Raw genomic sequence first — 11,935 nt, forward strand, 5'->3', positions numbered from 1 at the left:
AAATATATTTCCCAGTATGAACAATGTATACTTGCATTTCATATATGCATATACAAAAGCATAAAACATCTGTCAATGGCATGTATCATAGTCTAAGAAAACATAAATCGATACAAAACTTTAAATCAAACTCTTAATCTTTGACTCGACTCTTATCTAGGGATCCCGGTTTGAACAAGAACGTAACAAGTCTCCCACCTACTCTTCCCTTCTAGATGGTGGTACGTTCTTATTCTCGGACTTTGGCACACTATATCGAGTGTCTACAATAGGAGTCGATCTTCTCCTAAGCGCATCGATATAAACCAAACGTCCAGTGACTTGGCACTTCTACCAAAGACTCATCCAAGATGTCTATCTCATAATACATGCTTTTCTATAACTCAATAGACTAAGCATATTAATCTCAAGAATTTCAAATACATCAAAGCAATAACAATTTAGTATGTGATTTTGGGAACTCGAGTCATGTCTTACTCGAGTTATCTATCACGGTTTAACATTGATTTATACCTTTCTTTTCTCGGTTTTTGGTTTGACGCAACAAATCTCAATCTTACTTTTGCTCGTGCTTCTACCGGTTTCGAATTTGAATTCTCGAGTTCGAAGCCTTCAATACCAAATCTGGAATGACATTTTCTAGAGGCACAATATCAACTTACAAATCAAATCAAGACATGGTATGATCAATCTCAATCTAATTACGTTTCGACGGCATAACGACGCAATTTCGAGATACCCGGCAACTCAACCAACATTAGATGGATATCAACAACTCATAAACATCAACAAATGCATACCACAATTCAAAAATCTGCTCAACCCCATTCAACATAGGCTGGAAAAATAATAACAATTGCATATGTTGTCCTTCTTCGATCCGGTGCTTACTATAATCTAAAGAACATATAATATCAATCAAATTATGATTCCTCCAACACCAAATTTTTGAAAAATGCAGGAAAATAAGAAAACTTACATCCTTTCAAAGCTCTTGACGAGAGAAGCACGGAACTTTGCTCGGATCGAAAATCGGATGGTCAGATCTTGCACAATCAAAATTCTAATATCCAAGGAAGCTTGAGGATTTCCATGGAGTTTGTCTCGGTTCCTGGCTGAAAATTCTGAATGAAATGAAGGTTGTCTACATGTTAATATGCATGGCAAGACACATGTCCTCTTCTAAGTTCACGTCCAGCACTTCTCGCGCAAATGCGCGCCCGGTGCTTGCGCATATGCGCGAAGCTCTTTGTCTCGGCGCTTGGTAATCTATCTGCTTGCTCATATGCGCGCCTCGTCTCTGCGCATGTGCACGAGGTCTTCTGGCCCAACTTTCACCTGCTCGCGCATATGCGCGCCTCATCTCGCGCATTTGTGCGAGGTCTTCTGCCACTACGTTCATCTTCTCGCGCATATGCGCGTCTCGTCTCCGCGCATGTGCGCGAGGTCTTCTGGCCTCCACACTCCCATGCTTTCCCATGCCTTACTCAGAGCTTAGCCTTCATGATCGCATCAATTCGTCAATTAAATAATCTCATATTACAATGATATAATCTTGGGCGTTGCATAGACCATAGGCTGCCTTAGAAATCGGCATTGTACCTGGCATCAGCTCGATAGATAAATCAACCTCCTTGTGTGGTGGAATGCTTGAAACATCATCTGAAAAAATGCTTGGGAAATCCCTGACCACCTCGACGTCTTCTAGCCTCTAACTGACTGGATAGGTAATTGTCACAATACTCGCCAAAAATTCCTGACAGCCTCTCATCATGAGCTTCCTCACATAGGTGCAAGAAATTATGTGTGGAATCTGTTGGTGTCTGGATGCCTCAAAAATAAATGGCTTACCGCTGGGCAGTTGGACAGCTACTGACCTCTGTTGCGTGTTTTCTTAATTGCTTGCAAGTGCACAACGTCAAGTTATAGTAAAATGTAATTTTGAGTACAAGTGTCGATCCCACGAGGAATGTATTTTTAAATTTATATTAATGCTTGTAATTAAAATAGTCTTGATTTTATTTAGAAAAATCAATTGACGAAGTTGTTTATACCAATAACTAGATTTAAAACTAAATTGAATTATAGTACCAAATAATAGTGAACAACAATAGAATAAAAGATCTAGAGGTCCGATTTCACGCAACTATCCACCATGTGTATTTTGTGTAGCTATATTATATTTGCCCTTCTTATTCATTAGCTAAGAATTCTAAAAATCATCTACTCCCTCTCCCGAGTGCTAAGTAGATACTAATTATCTAACAAAAGATTGTAACGTCCCCATCAACAATCTAAAATTAAATAACACAATAATCACTCAAATCTTTTAATGGCTTCAATAGCACTATATGTCCTCCCGAACTATAAAAATACTATTGATGTATTTTTCCCTTTCTTGTTTATAAATTCCCTTTTCCAAGTGATAATTTATAAACATAATCATCATTCAAGATATGGCCAGTAAATTGAAAGCATTAAAATTAGAAACATACAAATGAACAATAAGGAAATCTCATATAGCATAAATCATAAATCATCACACATGGTTTCTAGTTTTGTTCCATCATCCCTCTAGAATTAAGATTTAGTTCATAATAAGGAAAATAAAACAACAACACATAAATATTAAACAAAACATATCAAAATAAAAGAAAGAAAGAACTTAGAACAAGAGTTTTGGAGTGTATGAAGATTTTGTCCCAAGATGCACAAGAAATTGTTGAAGATGATGATCTTGATCTTTAATCTTGTTCTTTATAGCCTCCACCCTTTTTCTAGTTTTTCTCCATACCTAGATGATGAAAAAGAGACACCTTTTATAGTCTAGACAAGATCTATCACGTAGCACACCATTCTCCCCTCCATTTCCTCAAAGTCTTCAAAGTTTCACAATTTCCGGAGGAATGTTTGTGCATGACCGCAGGTGCGGTGATAGTAAGACCGCGGGTGCGGTGTTTGTTCGCCAAGAAATCATTTGCTGCGGAAGTCACAGCGCGGGTGCGGCGCTTGCTGTGGCGCGGGTGCGGTAACTCTCGTGTCTAGTTTTCCTTTGTACCTCTAATTCATCACTATATCACTTCAAACTCTCATTTCTAAGCTTCCAAACTACAATAACAAAAACAACAACATATCAAATAAAACCTGCTCAAAAATCACAAAACTCCAAGTTAAAAACAAGTAATAAAAGTACAATAAATTGCACTTATCAAACTCCCCCAAACTTAAGATTTTGCTAGTCCCGAGCAAAATAAAACAACAAAAATAAACAATCAAACAAACAACAAACAAGTCATGAAATATTTTAAAGAACTTGTCCTCAACATAATTTCAAAATCCATCATGCATTTACAATTCAAGTCAATCTAACCACTTGTTTATCCGGATAAAATCATGTGATTGGTTTGTTCTCTAACTTCAAATCTCTTCAACCATGTTTCAAATCATTATCAACTGATTTCAAATTTTTACAAACACATATCACAAGGTCTTTTTCGGTAAAAAATTGGGTTCAAAACAATATTCATTCAAGAAATGGATACCCAATGATTATTTGATGCAATGAGGTGTGTGAAAAATTGACCAAAATTCTTACTCAATGACGGTGTTTATCGATTGTCCATAGGCTAGATCCTCCCAATCACTCTCCACTAGTATATTGGACAAATATGACTAGGTTAATAGGATTTTTAATGGTTATAATGTTAGGCTTGGTTCATGGCTACAAATAAAGTCTAAGAGTTCAAATAAGGGAGTAAATTGAATTTCTTCTCTTTTGCACACTCCACTATTTCTTTCAATCTCCAATTTTTATCTTTTTCTTTTCTTTATTCATCTCATCTCTTTTTCTCCCTTTTTCTCCAATTTTCAACAATGTATCATTAGTCATTTTTCTTTTGTAGGAGAAAATCAATTTCTTTCAAATTCTTACTCCCTTGAGAAGGTAGGAATTAATTGTATAAGATATTCAAAAGGTTGGTAATTGTGGGATTCTTGAAAAAAATATTTGAATGGGGGTCTTTAACACATATTTAAGTGTGCCATTCAAATTCATATAAGTTCAAAGAGGTGACAAATGATAAATTAATTTATTTGGTAGCTTGAAAGGCTCAATCGATCCAAAAATCACCTAAATCATTCCTAAATCATAATTTGTCCGTATTTCGCCTCGAGTGATGTTTGGATAGTTCTAGACAAAATCTCAATTCACCATCAAAGAGTAGAATTCTAATTATCGTGAAAATGATTCAACCAAATACATATATATTCAAAAAGAAATGTGCTTGGCTTCCAAGGAATTTAAAAACACAACTCTTTTCTCATATAGGCTCAAAAGGGCTTCAAATGAATGTTTATGAATAATATACATGGCCCAAATAAATTCAAAGATTGCCTAAATCATTTATATGTTTGCAAAAATTTTATTTCAATGTCAAATAAAAATCACAAAGTTTTATAGAAATTTTAAGTCTCAAATTCACCAAATCTCATGATTATTCTCTAAATTTTCAAAGTGGTCAATTAACATGAATTTGATGCATGACATTGCTTTTCCAAAAAATATTTTTATCATTGGCCAATTCATTAAACATTTCATGACTAAAATACTACAAACACACTTAATAAACCAAAAAAAAAAAAATTAAACACACAAAAATACACTAAGTAAATAAACACACAAAAGCAAATAAACAAATAAACACTCTAAATAAACAAAACACACAAAGATAGAATAAAATAACTCTCCCCCAAACTTAATCATGTGCATCGTCCTCGATGTAAATAGGTATGAAAAATAAGGAAATGCACATACACTGGGCAACGACCGTCAGTGGTCATTGCCATCATCCTCTTCATCGTCATCAGGGTTGGGTTGTTGTTGGAACTCTGGCGGGTGGTAGACAGGTGGCCACTGTGGAGGAGGTGGAAATGGATGTCCCGAAGTGGCAGCAGAGGGAAACTGATGAGCCAAGGCTGATGTGAAATCCATCATGTAATCCATGAATGTATCGGTCCGATACCGAAAAGCATCCATCTCTTGGCGTGATACCCTTATATCCTCCTCCAACTGATTAAGCCTATTTCTCCTATGCCTTTGCTGTGGCTGTGGCTCTTGAGCTTGGGCTTGATCACGCCTCTCTGCAGCTCTCCGATTGAATTCTCTTTCAGCTCTACGTGCTGCAGCTTGGTTATTTCTGAATCCCATAAATGCCTGTTCTATCACAATGGGATTTTTCGGCTTCAGAATTTCCTCATTTGGTGCCCAAGTAACCCTCACATGTTGGCATAAAACAGTGATGAGAGAGGGGTGGAGAAGTCCACTCGGAGATTTGCCACATGCATAATCGTAAATTGAGTTCTGAAGCAATCGACCTAGATCGATTGTCTTTCCTGTCATAATGCAGAATATGAGGATGGCCCTCTCCTTAATCACAGTAGTGGTGTGTTCTGTAGGCTTTATTCTTGCAGTAATGAATGAATACCAATATTTTGCCATTTCCCTGAGGTCAGACTTTGCAAGGCTTAAGTGCACATTGTCTCTCATTCGCCATTCGGCTCCCTGTGTACAAATAGTTTGAAGAATATTTTCATAATCAACATTCCCATTTTTGTATTCTTCGTACTCATCGTGCATTATTTCCGGAAAGCCATATACAGTGTTGATTGTTCGAGCATCAAAAGCTACCTCTTTACCTCTCACAAACACCACTAACCGATCATGTCTCACCTTCAAGTTTGCATAGAACTCTCTCACCAATGATATGACAGCATCCTGTGGCTGTCTTCCAAACTCCTCCCACTGTCGATCCTTAAGCATTTGTTCAATTTGTGTATCAGGGTGACTAAAATCAAAACCCCTCTCCTTGATAATGCTTCGAATCAAAATTTTCCCATATTGTTCCTCCGCTTTTTCATTAAAAAATCTACTCGCATCATAGTTCACTGCTGTTGATGAAGAAGCACCCTTTGATGACTTTTTTTTCAGGGGCATTTTGTCAAACACCTTGCAACACAACCTCAATGCAACCCAACTTTTCAAATACAAGATTATTTCAATCTCCCAAACTACAACTTCACAAATTTCACACCTCAACAATGTATACAATAATCAATCAATCAATAATCCCAACATCAACAATATTCTTCACAAGATGAATAATTTCTTCCTTCCCAATAATTTTCGAATTTAGACACAAATTTGCTAGAATTTGCTCACCTTTGTTTTGTTGAAATGTTTCTTGAAGAACAAAAACAAATTTCCACTCAAATCTTGAAGAAATTCGAAACCCCTTTTCAAACCCTAGGTTTGATTTGTGAATTTGATGGAAAGAAATGATATTTTATGGAATGGTTTAAGATATTTTGGTTGAGAGTAGTAAATTTGAGGAAGGAATCACAAAAAAAAATGAGTGTGAAAAGAGTTGGTTGAGAGAAGATTTCGAAAATGGAAGAGGTGTTCTTGAGAAGGAATTTTCGGAAATGGAGAAGCATGCCCGATTTTGTTCTTAAAATGGCACACCGCGGGTGCGGTAATGGAAGCACCGCGGGTGCGGTACCTGTTCGAATTTTCAGCGCGGGGGCAGTCTTAAACTACCGCGGGTGCGCTATGTTCTCGGCATTTGCATGAATTTATTCCATTGACACAGCGCGGGGGCGGTGATTTAAGAAGCGCGGGGGCGCTCTCTGTTCGAATTTTCTGTATTTTGAATGCACCTCAAGCATAGGTGCAGTGCTTATGAGACTGTAAGGGCACTCCTGTTTTGTCAAAATATTTTCTTCTCAAATTTTCAATCCTGAAAAGAAAACAATTGGGATTCATTAAATTCGGGGAGATATAAACATACACTATATTAAAAATACACAACTAAAAATAACATGATTAAAATAAAATAAAAACTGAAATCACAATGCAAACAAGAATCAAAGAATTGGGTTGCCTCCCAATAAGCGCTTGTTTTAACGTCATCAGCCTGACTACCATGAGTCGATATCAAGTTGACCCGCCCAAAAGAATGTTGTCGAGGTGCCTTACTTCATTCCCATAGTATGGCTTAACTCTTTGCCCGTTCACCTTGAAAGTTCGTCCATCATTGCACTTCAACTCGATGGCCCCATGAGAATACACTGTCTCCACCAAGAATGGGCCTGACCAACGCGATTTCAACTTACCAGGAAACAACTTAAGACGGGAATTGAACAAGAGTACTTGTTGTCCTGGTTTTAGTTCCTTTCGTACAATGAGCTTATCATGCCACTTTTTGGTCTGTTCTTTATAAATCTTGGCATTTTCGTAGGCTTCATTGCGGAACTCCTCCATTTCGTTTAACTGTAATTTTCTTTCATCACCAGCGGCTTTCAAGTCAAAATTGAACTTCTTAACTGCCCAGAATGCTCGATGCTCCAATTCCAGCGGCAAGTGACAGGCTTTACCAAAAACCAACCTATATGGAGACATTCCTATAGGTGTCTTGAATGCTGTCCTATAAGCCCACAGTGCATCATCCAACTTTATAGCCCAATCCTTCCGGTTTGTATTGACAGTCTTTTCTAAGATTTGTTTGATTTCCCGGTTGGATATTTCAGCTTGTCCGTTTGACTGAGGATGATATGCCAATGCCACTTTGTGCTTCACATTGTATTTAGCCATTAGTGAATTGAAAATTTTATTGCAAAAGTGCGTACCTTCATCACTTATGATAGCTCTTGGTGTTCCAAACCTTGTGAAAATGTTCTTGTGCACAAATTTAACTACAACACGAGCATCGTTAGTACTGGTGGCGATTGCTTCCACCCATTTCGAAACATAATCTACAGCTAATAATATGTAAGATTGACCAAAAGAAGGGGGAAAAGGTCCCATGAAATCTATGCCCCAGACATCAAAAAGTTCTACTTCCAAAATATTTGTCAATGGTAATTCGTGACGCCTAGAAATGTTCCCTAACCTTTGGCACCTATCACATGATTTCACTAAGGTATAGCTATCTTTGAACAAAGTAGGCCAGTAAAAACCTGATTGCAATACCTTAGCTGCTGTTCTTGTTACCCCAAAATGTCCACCATACGGTGATGAATGACATTGTTCTAAAATTTTTTGTGCATCTTCTCCATCAACACATCTCCTAATCACTTGGTCAGCACATCTCTTATACACACAAGGATCATCCCAAAAGAAAAATTTGATATCATGGAAGAACTTCTTTTTCTGGTGATGATTCAGATCTGGAGGAAGGGTTCCACAAGACAAATAATTAGCAATATCAGCAAACCAAGGAAGTACAGAGTTTACCTCAAAGAGCTGCTCATCTGGAAAAGTTTCTTGTATAGCTCCCTCTTCTTCCTTCTCCTCTCGCTCAAGTCTTGACAGGTGGTCAGCCACTTGATTTTCACATCCCTTTCTATCCCTTACCTCGAAATCAAACTCTTGGAGCAACAAGATCCACCTTATCAAACGTGGCTTTGCATCCTTCTTGGCAAATAAGTATCGGATAGCTGCATGATCAGTGAAAACTATTACCTTTGTACCTACCAAGTAGGGTCTAAACTTGTCAAAGGCGAATACTACTGCGAGCATCTCCTTTTCGGTGGTTGTGTAGTTTTGCTGTGCAGCATCCATGGTACGACTTGCATAGTAGATTGATCTGAAGAATTTATCACGTTTCTGTCCCAACACCACACCCACTGCATAATCACTGGCATCGCACATCAGCTCAAAGGGTTGCTCCCAATCCGGCACTATCATGATTGGTGCAGTTACCAATGCTTTCTTGATCTTCTCAAATGCCTGCAGACAATCATCATCAAAAATAAAGGTGGATTCTTTTTCAAGCAAATTACACAGAGGTTTAGTAATCTTAGAAAAATCTTTGATAAATCTACGATAAAACCCGGCATGCCCTAAGAAGCTCCTTATTCCCTTAATGTTCTTTGGCGGAGGGAGTTTTTCAATTGCAACCACCTTGGCTCTGTCAACCTCTAATCCCTTAGAAGATACTTTATGTCCAAGAACAATGCCCTCTTGGACCATAAAGTGACACTTCTCCCAGTTAAGAACTAGGTTCTTTTCTTGGCATCTCTGCAAAACAAGGGATAGGTTATGTAAACAGTGATCAAAAGAAGAGCCAAATACCGAGAAGTCATCCATGAAGACTTCCATGATGTCCTCCACCATGTCTGCAAAAATGGCCATCATACACCTCTGAAAAGTAGCAGGTGCATTACATAGTCCAAAAGGCATCCTTCTAAAGGCAAACGTGCCATAGGGGCATGTGAATGTTGTCTTTTCCTGATCTTCTGGTGCTATGGCAATTTGATTATAACCTGAATATCCATCTAAGAAACAGTAGTGACAATAACCTGCAAGTCTATCAAGCATCTGATCAATAAAAGGCAATGGAAAATGATCTTTTCGTGTGGCATTGTTCAACTTTCTATAATCAATACATACTCGCCAACCAGTTACAGTACGAGTAGATATTAACTCATCATTTTCATTTTTTAACACTGTCATCCCACCCTTTTTTGGTACAACTTGAACAGGAGATACCCAGCTACTGTCAGAAATAGCATAAATTACACCAGCATTTAACAATTTCAGTACCTCATTCTTTACAACCTCTTTCATTGCTGGGTTCAACCTCCTTTGGTGATCCACATAAGGAGTATACATCTCCTCCATCAAAATTTTATGCATGCATATAGTGGGGCTAATTCCCCTAATATCAGAAATCGACCATCCAAAAGCAGTTTTATACTTTCGCAGCACTCTCAATAATTTATCTTTTTCATCACATGAAAGGTAGGAAGAGATAATTACCGGATACGTCGACTTCTCACCTAAAAATGCATAACACAGGTGGCTTGGAAGTTCCTTCAATTCAGGGGATACTTTTGTTACCTCTATATTTGCATCTTCAAGTAATTCTACATTATGCACATTAATCTTTTCTATAGGCAATGTATCGAGAGCAAGTAATTCCTCTTGCACATCCCAATCATCTTCATCCAGTATTGACGCCGATTCCAACAAGCATCTCTCCAAGGAATCTTTTGTCAATCTTCCTGCACCAACATGAGATACACATGAGTCAATTACATCAATGCTATTACAAGTACTTACCTCATTTGGTTCTTTAATTGTGTTGTAGATGTTGAACATGACTTCTTCTCCACCTACTCTCAATGTAAGCTCACCCTTGTGCACATCAATCAAAGCTTTTCCAGTGGCCAAAAATGGCCTTCCAAAGATAAGTGGGGTATCCTTGTCTTCTTCCATATCTAGAATGACAAAATCAGCAGGAAATATAAATTTGTCTACCTTTACCAGAACATCCTCTACTATACCCCGTGGATATGTAAGTGATCTATCCGCCAGCTGCAAGGTAATAGTGCTAGGCTTCACCTCGCCAAGCTCTAAAGTCCTGTAAATAGAAAAAGGCATTAAATTAATACTGGCACCTAAATCACACAAAGCTTTATTTATTCTAGAACCACCAATAACACAAGGGATAGTAAAACTCCCTGGATCTTTGAGTTTCTGTGGTAGTTTCCTTTGAAGTATGGCGCTACACTCTTCTGTCAATTTCACTGTCTCAAACTCATGCAACTTTCTCTTCTTTGACATCACATCTTTTATGAATTTTGCATAGTTTGGCATTTGCTCTAAAGCATCAGCAAATGGAATGTTGATATGAATCTTCTTGAAAATCTCCAAAAATTTGGCAAATTGATCATCCAATTTCTTCTTCTTGAACCTCAGCGGATATGGAAGAGTCGGCTTAAATACCGGAGGTTGTTCAACTTCAACTTCAGCTTTGGAACCCTCAGTTTCGACTTCTTCAACAGTTACCTCCTTCTCATCCTTATCATTGGAATTTTTACCATCAAGTTCTTTTCCACTCCTCAAAGTTACTGCCTTGCACTGCTCTTTTTGGTTCACCTCTGTGTTACTGGGAAATTGCCCCTTGTTCTGATCTTTTAGAGCGTTGGCCAACTGTCCGATTTGCGTTTCCAAAGATTTCATTGTGGCACCCATGTTTCCCATGTGAGTCTCCATATTGTCAAGACGAGATTCAGTTCTCGCCATCCTTTTTCCAGACTCAGCAACAAATGTACCTACCAAATCTTCAAATGAAGGCTTTCCCTCCCCCTTTTATGTATTGAACCCCGGTGGAGGATTCAACACATTCTTATTATTAGCATATGAAAAATTTTCATGATTTCTCAATCCAGGATGATAAGTGTTAGAGGGAGGGTTACCTCGATATCCTCCGTAGCCACCAAAATTCCTATTGTTGATATAATGAGCCTCATCAGGAATTTGTGGTTCTTCAGTAACAACCGATGCATTTTCAACCTCTGATGTACCAGTCTTATTCATTGCTGCAATTTGATTTGTCAAAGCTGAAACTTGAGCAGTAAGTGAGGTAATAGGATCTATGGCATAAATTCCAGCTTGCTTCTTTACTCCTGATCTTTCTGACGGCCACTGATAACTGTTAATGGTCATCTGTTCAAGTAAATCATATGCTTGATCAGGTGATTTTGCAAATATCGTGCCACCAGCTGCTGCATCCACAGTACCTCTGGTTTGTCCATTCAAACCATTGTAAAATAATTCAATTTGTACCCAATCTTCAAAACCATGGTTTGGACATCTTCTCAACAACTCCTTATACCGCTCCCATGCCTCATATAGTTGCTCAAAATCAGTCTGCCTAAAAGTACTTATCTCGATTTTCAACTGTGCAGACTTTGCAGGTGGGAAATATTTTGCAAGAAACTTGGTTGCTAACTCCTGCCATGTAGTGATACTCCCCAAAGGAAGCGATTGGAGCCATCCTCTTGCTTGGTCCCTAAGAGAAAAAGGAAACAAACGCATTCGAATTATATCATCAGAAACACCATTTATTTTTACCGTATCAGTAATTTCAAG

General features: G+C 38.0%; 1 protein-coding gene across 1 annotated transcript; it reads right to left on the reverse strand.

Annotated features, from left to right (window-relative positions):
- Window positions 1-6,991: 6,991 nt before the first annotated feature.
- LOC140839177 (uncharacterized) lies at window positions 6,992-11,035 on the reverse strand. The gene is made up of 3 exons (XM_073205809.1): window positions 10,787-11,035; window positions 8,199-9,076; window positions 6,992-7,481 (listed from the first exon to the last, which is right to left on the reverse strand). The coding sequence occupies exons 1-3, from the start codon at window positions 11,033-11,035 to the stop codon at window positions 6,992-6,994; spliced, it is 1,617 nt and encodes a 538-aa protein (XP_073061910.1).
- Window positions 11,036-11,935: the final 900 nt, after the last annotated feature.

Source organism: Primulina eburnea, chromosome 8 (assembly GCF_022965805.1).
Source record: "Primulina eburnea isolate SZY01 chromosome 8, ASM2296580v1, whole genome shotgun sequence".
Lineage (NCBI taxonomy): Eukaryota > Viridiplantae > Streptophyta > Magnoliopsida > Lamiales > Gesneriaceae > Primulina > Primulina eburnea.

Bases quoted from the DNA above. Each gene is read 5' to 3' on its own strand.
- LOC140839177 (XM_073205809.1), bottom strand. From the start codon at position 11,035: ATGGGTGCCACAATGAAATCTTTGGAAACGCAAATCGGACAGTTGGCC. The intron at 9,077-10,786 runs GTATTTAAGCCG...CTTGTTTTGCAG, and splicing joins TTGAAGTTGAACAACCTCCG to AGATGCCAAGAAAAGAACCT. The intron at 7,482-8,198 runs GTTCTTCCATGA...GTGGGCTTATAG, and splicing joins AATCATCACCAGAAAAAGAA to GACAGCATTCAAGACACCTA.